General features: G+C 38.1%; 1 protein-coding gene across 2 annotated transcripts in view; it reads left to right on the top strand.

Moving 5' to 3' along the window:
- The window catches only part of NLN (neurolysin (metallopeptidase M3 family)), a 77,147-nt gene that overhangs the window by 50,108 nt on the left and 11,498 nt on the right, over positions 1-15,541 (top strand). Inside the window, exons 9-13 of one of the 2 annotated variants that reach the window (XM_014549114.1) lie at positions 878-1,079; positions 12,706-12,892; positions 13,219-13,347; positions 13,945-14,010; positions 14,585-14,721. In XM_014549114.1, coding sequence (XP_014404600.1) covers positions 878-1,079; positions 12,706-12,892; positions 13,219-13,347; positions 13,945-14,010; positions 14,585-14,721 — 721 coding nt within the window. The remainder of the gene's footprint in view (positions 1-877; positions 1,080-12,705; positions 12,893-13,218; positions 13,348-13,944; positions 14,011-14,584; positions 14,722-15,541) is intronic. The other variant, XM_014549118.1, reaches the window with a different exon arrangement.

Consider the following 15,541-nt stretch of genomic DNA (forward strand, 5'->3'; position numbering starts at 1 on the left):
GAGGAGGAGAAAAAACCTGGTCCTAGAATAAAGTCTAATAGCCATTAGCTTTTGGAGAGACCCTACTGATACCGCATTGTCTAAGAATAGTCAACTTTATAGTATAATTCATGCTTTTCCCCAGGCTAACAAAAAGCATTCTATTTCAAAAAGACTTGTGAAGTTTATCAAGGGAGCTCATTTAATTGTGAACACTGATTCTTCCTTCCCTCCTTGAATAAAACGAACAATCTTACTGTATGGAATTTGGTTTTTATCAATTCTATTTTTAAAGGAAAACTACCTCATAAATCAAACTGTACTTTGTAGCTCAGATTTCTTCAACACTATTTAGTGTTTAATGACTCCATTTTTTTATTGCATTTATTGGGGTGACATTGGTTAATAAATTGTGACTCCATCTTCGAAGATGAAAAGCAGGAGCTCATTAAAATAAGTTTGACATGTAATGGGGTGGTGACCACACAATACAATATACAGATGATGTGTTATAGAATTGTTCGCCTGAAACCTATATAATTTTATTAACCAATGTCACCCCAATAAATTCCATAAAATAAGCAAACAAATAAAATAAGTTGGACATTCAGCCATACACTAGGTGTGGTATATATTCTTAGTTCTGCTATTAAGATTTTTCAACAAAAGAAACCTTGGAGTAATAACTCATATGACGTGATAGTTGGGTTTTTGTATGTTTAGTTTTAGTCTTTCCATTTGAATACAATGTTGATCTACTTTCGAAAAGGTGAATTAAATGTTTTGAAGCATCTTCTACCAAATACGTATCAAATATGACTTAATGACTGAGAGAGGCCAGGGCAATCTTGTTAGAGAAGGGTGTTCATCTCTCATAGATTGCGCTTCTGGTTCCCAGGGAAGGGAAGTACAACCATGCAGCGTGCTTTGGTCTCCAGCCTGGCTGCCTCCTCCCCGACGGGAGCCGCATGATGTCGGTGGCAGCCCTTGTGGTGAACTTCTCACAGCCCCTCGCAGGTCGTCCCTCTCTCCTGAGGCACGACGAGGTGAGGACTTACTTCCATGAATTCGGTCATGTCATGCATCAGATTTGTGCCCAGGTGAGTGCCAAATGCTTTTTCAGATGTTTTTTCTCACTGCAGTTGGGTTTCTCCCCTTAACATGGTTTTTCAGAAGCTGAACATGTTCAAGAATTTCTCAGGCCTCTTGCAAAAATACAAAATTTTTCTGATTGGGTCTGTTTCACAGCATATTTTTACTTGGAGGTGGATTCACTGATGAAAGCGTTCCCTGAATACCAGATACTCTACTTGTGGTTTTCAACCATCTCAAACTCTTTGCTCCTTTTTAAATAATAAATATTTTGTAATACCTTTCTTTACTAGCCTCAAATTAAAATCATAGATCATGTAGTATAACCATGGGGAGACTTTGCCAGAGAGGGGATGTGTGTGTGTTTGTGTGTGTGTGTGTGTGTGTGTGTGATGGATTGCAACTAACTTTTCTTTCTTTCTAAAAATGAAAATTACCCTTATTTTCAACTTGATGCAGTCCAGTAAACTAGGCCAGTACTATCCTAGAATAAACCAATATGAACTTGCTGATAATTTCACTGTTATTGACATATGAAAACATCTAGTTCAGTTGTTCAATCTAACAGTTTAAAAAGCTGATGTTGGAGCATTTGAGATCTTTCTTCCCAGCATAAGTTTTCAGTTTGGCTCAAATAAACTCATAAAATAACATAAAAAACAGATGTTAACAGAAATGGAGGGACAGCTTTCCAATTTGAAATTTCTATATAGCTCTAAAGGAAAACTTTTAAAATATATATATATACATATATTTGAACATAATAAAAGTTCATTATTAGGGACTTATATATGTGTGTGTATACACACACACACACACACACACACACACACACACACATATTATTGATTTTAGAGAGGAAGGGAGAGGGAGAGAGATAGAAACATAAATGATGAGAGAGAATCATTGATCGGCTGCCTCCTACACGACCCCCAGTGAGGATTGAGCCCACAACCCAGGCATATGCCCTGACGGAATTGAACCATGATCTCCAGGTTCACAGGTCTTTGCAAAAACACTGAGCCACACCAGCCAGGCTCTAAAGGAAAACTTTTAAAAATAATCTCTTTATAAGAATAGTTTTAGATCTATAGAAAAGTTGCAAAGATGGTACAAAAATTGCCCAAGTGCCCTTTACCCTGATTCTCCTGTATAGTACATGTGTCACAACCAGGAAGCCAACATTGATACATCACGCTTAACTAAACTCCACACTTTGTTTGGATTTTACTAGTTTTTCCCTAACAGAGAATTTCTCCATACAGAGAATTTTTATAATTGATATAATGTCCTCAGTAAAAGAAAGATTTTTTAAATGGCTTTTAAATGGTAATGCCTTAGCATGGCTATGTACTAAGACATACTGAAGTATTCATGGGTTTGCACTATATGTGAATAACCCTGAATCCAACAGCAAAAACTGCAGATTGACCTAAGGGGTTTGTGTTGTCAGCTGGAGTCAAAAAATGGTATTGCCATTGTCTTGGTTCATGTTGCTATAACAATACCATAAACCAGGTAGCTTATAAACAACAGAAATTTCTCATACTTCTGGAGTCTGAAAGTCCCAAGATCAAGATGTCTGGTTCATAGATGGTGCCTTCTCACTGTGTCCTCACATGGTGGAAAGGGTGAGGATCTCCATGGGCCTCCTTTATAAAGACACTAGTCCAGTGCATGAGGGTTCCACCTTCATGAACTACTCACCTCCCAAAAGCCCCACTTACTATCATCGCATTGAGGGTTAGGTTTCAGCATATTGATTTGGGGAGGGAACAAACATTCAGTCCGTAGCACCAAAGGTGACATGATTTCCCAAAACGGTGAACACCTCTTAGGAAAATTCCAAATGAAAAAGAAGTCTTACTTTGATTTACAGAGTTGATCCCAGTAGTTAGTGCCTTGGAAATTAAAATTGTATAAAAAGGACTTTGCAAAAATATGTGCAATGGAGTTAGTTTCTAGGTTCTTCATTGTAGATTTTTCATTTATTTGAATTCCAGCAAGAAATATAAGATGTGCAGAATAAGGGACAATTTTTGTAGTCCTGACATGTGCAGTAACCCCCAGAGAAGCCCCTAATTATTGCAAGAACCAAAAATGTAGCTACTCATTTCTAAAATACTACATCCTGGTGCTTCCATGTTTTATGTAAAAACAAACAAACAGGGGAATAGGATATGAATCTGTTCAGATAAATAAATAAGTCCTGACATACTAATATAACCATTTATATCCCCAGTTTAATCTAAGGAAATTAAATCTTTCAGAATAACCTAAATTTTCTTTCTTAGATACTTTTAGAGCCTATTTTCACAGCAATCAGATTCCTGAAATACTTATTTTCCATCGATGTCCATTCTATAGCTGATGTTTTATTTAATTGGGATATATCTAAATTACTCATAAAAGTACTTTTATGAGTAATTTAGGAAAGTGAATTTTTACGTGGAATTCCAACCGACTCACAGAAACCTAGAAGCCCAGAGCATGATGGATTCCAAGTAAAGAACTCCTGGGTTTATAGCAGCTTCCTCCTTATTTGGATGTAATTAACAGCTAATGATCTCACAAGGAAGTAATTTGGTATCCTAATCGCATTTATTAAAATAATAGTGATCCTCAAATAGGATTTTCAACGCTGTTGATGCATGTCCTTGTTTTCAGACACAGAGCTCTTATAACCTTAATATCATATGCTTACCACATATTCCTAGTATAGTTCTCCACAACTCTATTTTCATGATCTATATTATTTTTGATTCTTTGAGATGGCCACATTGCTACTAGAAAATATATCTTTATACTATGTCATCTTAGAGCTGTTTGACTTGTGACTAAAATATTTTATTTGTTTGTTTTTTTGTTTGTTTATTCCACCAGTTCTGTGTCTCGTGAAATAGTAGATATATTCAAGTCTTAGAGTTTGCCTTACCTCATTCATGAACACAAAATGTGTCACACAGATGTTGGTACAATCTCTTGCTTGGTCATCTCCTCACGAGACTATCTTTGACAAATCTCTTATTTGTCTATTAATCCTTTCAAATGTCCTATAACATTTTAAGAACTTTCAAGGTAATCATATTTGGAATCAGTAATCACTACTTTTGTCTTAAAAGTGTAGGCACAGATCCATGTATTTGCAGTAAGAATTTCAAAACCTTTTGTACTGACCTGACCTGGATATTAGTGAAGGAGTTTAATAGCTTTAATGTTCAGTAAAACACTTCTGACTTATCGAAGACACATATTGCGAATTAAAAAATGTGCCACATATATTTAGTAGATTGGATTTGAGCTGTGGCAGCGTATTGTTTGAGTTCTCCACTGTGGCAGTTTGCAAGTTTGATGACCAGCGGAGTTCATTGGAGCTTGTCACAGGGATATTGAAGTGTGTCGGCAGGAATATCCAGTTTCAAACATGTAGATGTACTAGTTCCATCTGTCTGCCATCTCATCATTCAGGAGATGAGTTTCACTCCTGTCTTCCTGTGTTTACATGGCGGGGGAGGTAATTTTTGAAGATAGCAATCAAGAGGTGGTATCTCTAGTGTCTGTTCCTGTTTCTCAGCTTTATTGTGGCTTGGGCTCTCAGTAATCAATGGCCTTTTGAACTTACGAAGACAAGAGCAGCCATGCTTCCTACAGAATCCCTTGCGATGCCCATGATGGCTTGTGAGTTAAAAGCATTAATCATTTTTGAACTGAGAGATATTTTAAAGCAACACCTCAGAATCACAAAGCCTTATTAATTAAAAATAAAAGGGATGGAAGGGCAGAAAAACCTCAAATAATGAGATTTTTAAATAAACTTAATTTGGTTGAAAGACTAATAGGCATCTTGTCTGCTTTATGAGTATTTAGTTAGACACAGTTGTAAGTAGATGAATCCTGTATGAGTCTGGAAGGCACAATAGTGTTACAAGATCACTGATTAAAAATTGTCCATGTAAAAAAAAAATAAATCGTCCATGTGTTTGCAGATCTGGTTCCGTGACTTTGGCAAGTTATTTGATCTCCTTGAGCTGTCTCATTTTTCTTATTCATAAAATGAGGACAACAATACTCATACCTACTTCCCTAGGGTGCTGGTGAGATTAAATGATGTGTGAAAAGGTACTTGGGAAAGCATAAAGTGCCATACATATTTGAAGTATTCTTGTAACTGTGCTTCTATATAATTCAGAGCTTTTGGGGTCAATAAGTAGCGCACAAGTCATCATTTAAGAGGGGGGCAAGGGAGTTGCCATGAAGAAAAGTACAGTCACTTAGGGTTAAAGAGAATTCACAAATGCTCACCCTCAGTGGATTTGGGGTGAGGATCTGTGGAAGGTGATTGGAGACCATTGGGTTTCTGTCTGGTTTTGCTCTGTTTTAATGATTATTGTCTCCTTAGAAGTTTGATTCCTGAAGCTGGAGTAGAATGGGCAGTTAGAGTATTGGGAGTGGTAGAAGATTAGCTGAAGAGAAATGTGCTCATGTTATCTTCATATGAGCACCAAGGAATAGATACTTGGAAGAAGCCTAGGACAAGCTTGGTCGGACCAGCCAAGACCATCCTGGTCAGGCAACGAAGTATAATAGCAGCCAGGATGTGCATGGTGCTTTCCATGTGCCAAGCACTATGTATACTCAGTGCCTTACACCCATTAGTTAATTTTGTCCTTACAATATTCTCTGAAGTAGATTTACCAGTCTGCTTCTATTATTATGCCATTACACTATTATTTTCCCCATTTCCAAGTGGAAAAAACTGAGACTTAGAAGAGTTAAATGATTCACCGAGGATCTGACTGTTCAGGTTCTACACTCTATTGCCTATAACCAACCATTCTCTGTGATCTCAACCCATGCACTGGAGATGCTATGTTATGTCTGAATTTGGTATCTCCACTATGTACTCCTTTGGAAGAACTTTTTCTTCTACACTTCTTAAATGGCACTCCCTCTAAATCAGTCTCATGTAAGCTTGTGTGGAATAAATGAGTTTATCTAATTCCACATATCCCTCTTTGCAAGTTGACCTCTTAGGTTTCAGCCCTGATAATACAGTGAACATCTATCAACAACCTTGTATTCTTTGCTCCCTACCCCCAACCTATAGTTTCCAACATCAGTGTTAGAAGTGATTTCTTTCAGGATCTCATTTTTGTTAGTTTATTTAGTTGTGTGTTCATTTGTTTACATATAATACATATTCACATATGTACATAGAATAAATGCTAAAGTCACAAACCAAATGTGATGATCTTTGCATTATTTATTTCTGCTTGGAGACAAGCTATTACTTACTGTATTTTTTCTGTGTTTCTTTTTTTTCTCTCTTTCTTTATTGATTTTTTACAGAGAGGAAGGGAGAGAGATAGAGAGTTAGAAACCTCGATGAGAGAGAAACATCGATCAGCCGCCTCCTGCACATCTCCTACTGGGGATGTGCCCGCAACCCAGGTACATGCCCTTGACCGGAATCGAACCCGGGACCTTTCAGTCCACAGGCCGACGCTCTATCCACTGAGCCAAACCGGTTTCGGCTCTGTGTTTCTTTTTAAATAATTAGAAAATGTTTTTATAAGAGAAATGTTTAGTTACCTTAGAGACAAAGTTATTGATTATCTCTTGTGTCTGATATACTAGGTATGGCAGGATGAGGTTGAAAAGGGGGCGGGGATAGTATCTTGAATGTTTAGAGTTTAGTTGGAGGACATGAGATGCAACTTTTAAAAAATTAGCAATATTATTAAATGATACAAATATTAAGTATTGAAAAAAGACAGATGGGAACACCTGCAATACTTCCATAATAAAGATAAATTTTTTAAAAAAGGAAGAAAGAAGACAGAGTAGTGAGATGATGTTAGGTCGGAGGCTAAGAGGTCAGGTCAAGCATGATAATAAGAGAAAGTCTCTGAGAGCTGTTTAAGTTTGGGTCTTCATACAGAAACATTCCCACAGCTTCACTTATTTCACAAATACTTATTGACCAACAACTTTCTGGGCATGTGCTGGATTCTGGAGATAGAGTGGTGTATAAGGTATGCATGTTCCCCAACCTTCTTAGCATGTGAGTTTGAATAGTACTTGTATTTGTTTATATTTAAAAAGAAGCAGTTTCAATATAAGAATTAGTGGTCAGGAAGGTATAGCCAGTTTGGGAGTAAGCCTGTGAATTTAAAATGTAGTTTTCAAGATTCCCGCAGATTATGTGTTGTTTCATATGTCTTTAAAATGATGTGGTAAGCCCTAACGGTTTGGCTCAGTGGATAGAGCGTCGGCCTGTGGACTCAAGGGTCCCAGGTTCGATTCCGGTCAGGGGCATGTACCTTGGTTGCGGGCACATCCCCAGTAGGGAGTGTGCAGGAGGCAGCTGATCGATGTTTCTCTCTCATCGATGTTTCTAACTCTCTATCCCTCTCCCTTCCTCTCTGTAAAAAATCAATAAAATATATATTTTAAAAAAAATGATGTGGTAATACTGAGCTGTTGAACTATGGGCTGTGGTGAGGATTAATAAGAAAGTTAACAGTGTGGCTCAGGTTCTCTCTATTACTATTATTCCAGTGATTTCTAGGTATACGTGAAGTTGAAAGATAACCTTTAACTCTCTTATTTATGGCAAAGCCTAAGAGACTAGCACTTTCCTTTTTTTAAGACCTTGTTTTATAAATGTCTCCATTATCCCAGGTTTAGGGGTAGATTAAACAGGTCAGGATATGGAATGACCACTAAGCAATCATAGGGGATCACCCAGACAGCCAAGGTCGGTTCTTCTGAGGCCTGTTTATTTTCCTAAACACAGTACACTTACTGATTTTAACAAATGCCTTTTCTTTGAGTTGGGGTTTGCTATCGTGAAAATAACACTTTAGGTGTAACCACTAAAAGCAAATGGTCTCTTAATTAGAAAAATCCCATAGGACTTTGGTCTTTATTATTAATTTTTTAAGTATATATTTTTAAAAATACTTTTATTGATTTCAAAGAGGAAGGGAGAGGGAGAGATAGAAACATCAACGATGAGAGAGAATCATTGATCGGCTGCCTCCTGCATGCCCCCTACTGATGATCGAGTCCACAGCACAGTCATGAGCCCTTGACTGAAATCGAACATGGGACTCTTCAGTCTGCAGGCCAACACTCTATCCACTGAAGCAAACCAGCTAGGGCAGGACTTTGATCTTTAGATATAACAAAAACTCACATAAGTTTTGGAGCTTTAGTTTATATAATTTTGCTCCAGCTCTCACTGCGTTGTATAAATTGAGAAGTTACTCTTTTTTTTTTAATTGATTGATTTGAGAGAGAGAGAAAGAGGAGCATTGATTTGCTGTTCCACGTATTAATGCATTCATTGGTTGCTACTTGTATGTACCCTGACCTGAGATTAAACCTGCAACCTTGGTGTATCAGGATGATGCTCCAACCCTGAGCTACTCAACCAGGGCAAGAAGTTACTACCTACAGCACCAAGTCATCTATATATATAAAAGCTTAATAAGCAAAGTGTCCCCTCGGGAGTTCGACCAACCGGGAGTTCGATCGCTCGCTATGACATGCGCTGACCACCAGGGGGGCAGTGTGGAATGAAGGAAGGCCCTGGCCGGCAGCAGGGGAAGGAAGGCCCCAGCCATCAGCCACTAGGGATTCTACCTGTGCACGAATTTCATGCGCTGGGCCTCTAGTCTATTATAAAAACCTGTAATGGAGTATATTTTAGGCATCTTATTGTATGTTTATAAAGATAATAAAGAAAAATCTCATAGTTTTAAACAACCTTTTTTTTCCTCAATTACCTCTAACCAAATAGGAATCTAAGTTTACATTGTTTTTCTACGCTTTTATCGTCAAAATATTTCCTGCAACAGTAATGCCTTAAACTTTTGGAAGTGTCACATGCAAAAATCATTTGTTAGATGATTTTGTGTGTATTTTACATTACTCTGCTTTATCTGGGAAGTATATTAGCGTCAGTTAATATATTCAACACCTTCAAGTTGTTCATGTTGAAAACTATATAAAGTACTTTTTAGGGTGCTTTGGAACCCACAATTTACAACTGGGAATGGTATTTGCTGGCTCCTCCACAATGAGTAATAACTCAGCAGCCTCGCTGTTTTGCACACCCGGCCCCCATCAGGCTGCTGGATCCTAAGACTTGCCCGCCGTTTCTGTGTGTACACAGACCGTGTGGATGCCTTTCTCTTTAAGATTTAGTTGTTTGCTAGAAATTGAGCTTTTGAATTTTGTCAGGTCTTTGTACTCCTCATTTGAAAAATATTTAAATGATATTGCCCAAAGGGCACACAGAGAAACAGCGTGACTGACTTTCGGGAAATTAGTAAGCAGCGGAGTTATTTTTAGCTTTTACTCTTTGCAAACATTTCCTTTTGTTCTTTAGAAGACATTGTTGATCTGTTCATTCATTTGCTGTGCTCTCTCCCCCACTGCAAGATGGCTTTAGATAGAATAAGCCTTCTCTTCTCCACTCTGCATGACATAACTGTGTTAATTCTTACTTTATTCAATTTTAACTCATGACTTATTCATTTGCTCATGTTTTCCTAGGCTCTGAAACACCATCCCCACCACCAACACACACATGCATTTTGTTGTTATTTGGGGTTGATTTCCCCCCTCATCTGCAAATATTGACTGAAAAATATTCACACAGGCAGCATGTACAAAATTTATATTTTTATCAAAAAATTGTCTAGTGGTAGTTGATAGTGTGAGTTTGCGTTTATTTGCTGTTAGTACTTATTTTAAAACTTTAATCTTTAGAAAAGTATGCAGTTCAGATTACAGATTACCAGTCCAGAATAGATGGTTACAAAGGCTGGCATGTGCACGTCAGCCTCATGTTTGGTCTTTGAAAAATCTTCCAGCACATAGAGGAAGTCAGGTTTCTGCGGAAGTGCACTGAGACCACACTTACTCTTCACATAAAGGCAAATGTGATATGATTTTTCTACTTCAGATCCCTTTCAAGAACACTTAGTCATTTTGTAACATTATAGCTTAACCTGTTATTTTTCCCATTTTTTCCTATAAGATGGGGAGGCATTAGAGCATTTGTGGTTAAAATTGCGGGTTCTGGAGTTAGACCACATGGTTTCAAATCCTAGTTCTGTTAATCGCGGTATGCCTCAATTTCCTTATCTCAGACATTGCGATTACAGTATTTACTTCATACAATTGTTTTGGAATTTAAATCAGATACTACATGAAAAGGACCTAGCATAATGCCTGACATAGTGAAGTCTCAATAGATGTTGACTATTATAATTACTGTATATGTTTGTTTTATCTAAATGTAGGATCAGTTTTTTTAGAAGATTATATATGAAAAAGAGGCAAAATACTCAGTTATCTGGAACCCTTTCTCTGCAAGAGTATTTTTATTGGGATGTCCTCTAACACAGGTGGCCTATTCCAGCAACCCAGTGATTTTAGTCTCCTTTGGCCCTTTAGGATTTGCAGCTCTTCATATCTAGGATCAGCACAATTATAGTGGGAAGTCAAGCAAAACATTTTTTGCATAAAGGGAGGAAGGCAGAATGTGAGTTGGCGTTGACATCTGTGCTTCTGCCCTGGGCCAAAAGCAGAATGGTTATTGCTGCTGATTCGGCATCCCATCTGCTCCCTTCTCAGTGGTTAAGCCGCTCTTCCTTTCCCTTCCCTGTAGAGCCGCGGGGATGATGAAGTCAGGGAGTGAAGACTGGGATCTAAAGCTTGTGAAGAGGAAAGCCAGATAGAGTTGCAGGGAAAGACAACAGAAGGATAACCCCAGTGACCCAGCTGGGAAAATGCTAAAACTCCGCTGCCAGTGGCAATTTTACACAAGTTCTTTGGATGGTGTGAAGGTTAAAACCAGCCTGTTCTAGTCAAGTTCCAGCTCTCTGCTCAGGAACTTTTCTGACATCCAATTCAACAATTTACTAAACTTTCCCTAAAAACAACAACAACAACAGAAACCTTTATTTTAACTCTTAGCCAGAGCTTAGAAGTACTTTATTTTTACAAGGTGTCAATGTAAGAAACATCCCAACCTGGAGAGAATTTTTATGAGTTCATTTGAGCCAAACTGAAGACATGCCAGAAAGCAAGGTCTCAAATGCTGCCTGCGAATGACAGTTCTGAAGTTCTTATGTTTGGGATTGAGGGAAGGAAGTAAGGGAGATTACATGAGGGTGGGAAATCTCTATGATTGGATTACAGGGTGGTTAAAAATTGGGTGCTCTCTTGGTTGTGGTTTTCAGAGAGGTCTGAAAAAGAGGCATTTCAAATGTGCATTAACCTAGATCAGTGATGGCGAACCTATGACACGCGTGTCAAAGGTGACACGCGAACTCATTTTTTTGGTTGATTTTTCTTTGTTAAATGGCATTTAAATATATAAAATAAATATCAAAAATATAAATCTTTGTTTTACTATGGTTGCAAATATCAAAAAATTTCTATATGTGACACGGCACCAGAGTTAAGTTAGGGTTTTTCAAAATGCTGGCATGCTGAGCTCAAAAGGTTCGCCATCACTGACCTAGATACACAAAAACAATGGACAGGGCTTGCTTAAGGCAAAGAGAACCTTTTACTAGGGAAGTTATAGGCCTGGGGCATGACTACCCACCTTGACCTGCCCAGTTAGGAATCACTCTGTGAGGTTACGTTCGGTCACTGATTTATTATAGCACCCCTTTTTTATTCACAGAAGAGTGCTTTAACTTCTGAATATATTCTTTGTTTCTTTCTTTAGCCGCATTTATGTCACCCCTCTTGCCAACTAATACACAGCCTAACTCCCACTGAAGTGACATCTTATTTTATTTTTTAAATTTGTTTTAAAAGTTTTTTATTGCCTGGCCAGTGTGGCTCAGTGGTTGAGCATCGACCTATGAACCAGGAGGTCATGGTTTGATTCCCAGCCAGGGCACATGCCTGGGTTTCAAGCTCAATCCCCAGTGAGGGGGCGTGCAGGAGGCAGCTAGCTGATCAATGACTCTCTTTCATCATTGATGTTTCTGTCCCTCGCTCCCTCTCCCTTCCTCTCTGAAATCAATAAAAAGCAATAAAAATGCCTGGCCAGGGCAATGGCTGGCTTCTCATTTTAAGGTATCATCTTCTACCTAATCTGAGAGGTACTACTCAGACTTTCTATAAACATGGTTTTCTTAGACACACTCATTTAAAGTTTAGAACATAAAACATCACACATACACAAAGGGTATCTGTCTGTAGTGTTGTAATTTAACTCTTTAATTGATTTTGATTAAAACCTGAGTAGTTAAGTAGTAGAGAAAAATCAGTTTAGAAATCAGTAGGAAAATCCTGATTTTTTTTTTCCAGTTATGATTTCTGGATACTTGTTCCATGTTTGTTTATGATTCAAAAGAATAAAACATTATTTTAATATAGAGTATTAGGGGATATTTTTTATGCTGCTTGGCTGCTGTGTTTTATTTTCATTTAATTTTAAAGTTTTCTAAACCTTCATTTAAAGGGGCAGTTGACTCTGATTCTGACTTAAGTTTTAGAGAATTTTCTTTATATGTAATTCATCACCTATTTGTTTTTCATCCATTGTTGTTGTTGTTGTTGTTGTTTTAAAAAAAGACCTCTCTGTTTACTTTCTAGACTGATTTTGCACGGTTTAGTGGAACAAATGTGGAAACTGACTTTGTAGAAGTCCCATCACAAATGCTTGAAAATTGGGTGTGGGACATTGATTCCCTCCGGAGACTGTCAAGGCATTATCAGGATGGGAGGCCTATTGGGGATGATCTGCTTGAAAATCTTGTTGCTTCTAGACTGGTCAACACAGGTATGACTTGTCATTTTAGAAAGGGAAAATAAATTAGAATTGCTTAATAGGGGGTTGCTGGCATCTTCTATAGAACTGTTTCCCCTTTAATAGTGACAGTACCCCCAGAGCACTGATGTGGGAAGACCACTTAATACACTGCAATACTGAGCCCTGGGATCATGTCCAAGAAAAAAGATACATCTACTTTTCCATCTTAAATGAGATGTTTTGCTTCCATTTTGTAATGAGTACTACAGGAGTCACTTTTGAAATCTATGATCTTGTGCTATTAGAACACACAGTTCTCTTCTGCAAAACATGCCCAAACATTCTTATGTTATTAGGTCTTCTGACCCTGCGCCAGATTGTTTTGAGCAAAGTTGATCAGTCTCTCCACACCAACACATCGCTGGATGCTGCTAGTGAATATGCCAAATGCTGCACAGAAATTTTAGGTGTTGCGGCTACTCCAGGTACGGAAGTTCTATTATGACTTGAGTTCATTTTTCCTGTGTCGCACAGGATGTGCTCCTCATGCTGCCAGGGAAGAAGGGGTTTGTCAGGCAGATTACCTCATGTATTTTGTTCCTGATTTCTGTCATCAGGCCATGACTTTCGGACTTTCATATTATGAGTGTCCTCTCCAAATGTGCTTGAAGGAAAGGTGGCTCCAGCTTTTGCAGCATTTTAGTGTAATCAGGCGTGAGCAATTGGCCTCCACCCCAGAGCGCAGAAAGCCATTCACATTTGGCAGCACCCACCCGGCTCCTCCCTCCCTGTGTGCACCAGGACTTCCCAATGATTTCAGTAGGAAGCTGGGGGGGTGGGGAGTGGGGGCAGTTTTAGAGAGAAGCACGACTTCTGCGTTGTTTCTGACTCTGAGATCAGCTTGACTTAGATCTCTGACCTAATACTTAGATGATTCATGTGGGTGGGTGGATAGCTGCACACACATGTGTGTTTACACTTATACTATGTATATTTAAAGCTAACATGTAGTTCTACTTATATGTAGTTGGTAAGGAGACTTTTTCCACCAATAAGTTATTATTTAAATGAATCAGTCATAGTTGACCCTACAGCAGCTTTGTGCCTGAGGCCACTTCGACAAAATCCTTTCGAATGTATCCCTAGAGGTAAATGGAGTTGTTAAAAACCTTTTTATTCAAAAAAAAAACACACACCTTTTTAGCTTTTCAAGTAAAGAGTTCATTTTCCATAATTATGAACCTAATAAGTGAAAAACCTTTTTATTCAAAAAAAACACACACCTTTTTAGCTTTTCAAGTAAAGAGTTCATTTTCCATAATTATGAACCTAATAAGTGCCGTTCTGACACATTTTAAATATAAAGATGTGACAAAGAATAGGCTTAATATTAGAGTATTTGTGAAACACATGTGTGTCTAAGGGAAAAGAAAGGACTGAGGAATTCTGAAACACTGAGCTATCTGATGGGTGTGGACAAAGCCTCTGAAACTATTGTTAAGCATTCCAGAGCTTAGGGCCGAAACCAGCTCTGAGGTTGAGCCATCCCTGGAGGGAAATTTGTAAACATCTTGACCAAGGGCACTAGGAAACCCAGGTTGTATTGGAGGTGAAATCCTATCTCTCCTCCCCCAGCAGGGCTCCCTAGGAAACCTTAGCTAGCTGATAACCTGGTAATTAACATTTACCATCACATTGATTGAAATGTATCTTTCCTTAAAGGCACAAACATGCCAGCTACTTTTGGACATTTAGCAGGGGGATATGATGGCCAATATTATGGATATCTTTGGAGTGAAGTATTTTCCATGGATATGTTTTACAGCTGTTTTAAAAAAGAAGGAATAATGAACCCAGAGGTATTGTATTCTTTTCTCTTTTTGTTAATTTTAGTTGCTTTCTCCCCTTTAACTCCTAGTGTAAAATACGAATTACACCTAGATTTTAGAGTAAGAGATTTGGTAACAGCTTTTAACTTAAAGTCTTGCATCTTCTTAAATCATCACACTTCAAGTTGCAGCACACAAGTGATTAACTCTAATTCTATATGTTTAAAAAAAAAAAGCCTACTGCATTTTCTTGCTTATTAACATTCCAATATATTGCATAATTAAAATTGAAAGCTTTGTTTGTGCATTTGCACATTTATAGCTGCTAGTTTTGACATGTGCCACACCGTGCTTTAGCTTTACGGGTGATTGGGAAAGAAAACCAAACTCCTTCCTCATATAAATGGTCTATTTATGTTTTGATATTCTCTATGCACTTTCCTTATACATTTTCTGTGGGAGACACCCTTTTTCTGTGACTGGCATACCCCACCTACTGCATAGTTTGTAACCTGAATGCCTTTAAGTAATTTAAGCTGCTTCATTAACCTGAGCTGTTCCTTTCCGTGTACAGCGAGTTGACTGCCAGGTGGCTGCCAGCCAAACCTTCCTGAGTTACAGTCCCCCAGTCTCCAGTCTTGCAGAAGAGTCAGCTGTCAGATTTTTTCTAGGGCTAATGCATTTTCCACTGTGTTTTTTTATTTTTTTCATTCTGTTTGATCCAGAAATTAGAAGAACAAATTGCCAACATCAGACTCTCTGTGCCTATTTCAACTAGCTGATTTGTTCCTCAAACTTTATGTTTCTGGGTTGCATAGTGCCTTACATGTTCACGCTGAATGCATTGATG

This window comes from Myotis brandtii, unplaced genomic scaffold, assembly GCF_000412655.1.
Source record: "Myotis brandtii unplaced genomic scaffold, ASM41265v1 scaffold115, whole genome shotgun sequence".
Classification (NCBI taxonomy): domain Eukaryota; kingdom Metazoa; phylum Chordata; class Mammalia; order Chiroptera; family Vespertilionidae; genus Myotis; species Myotis brandtii.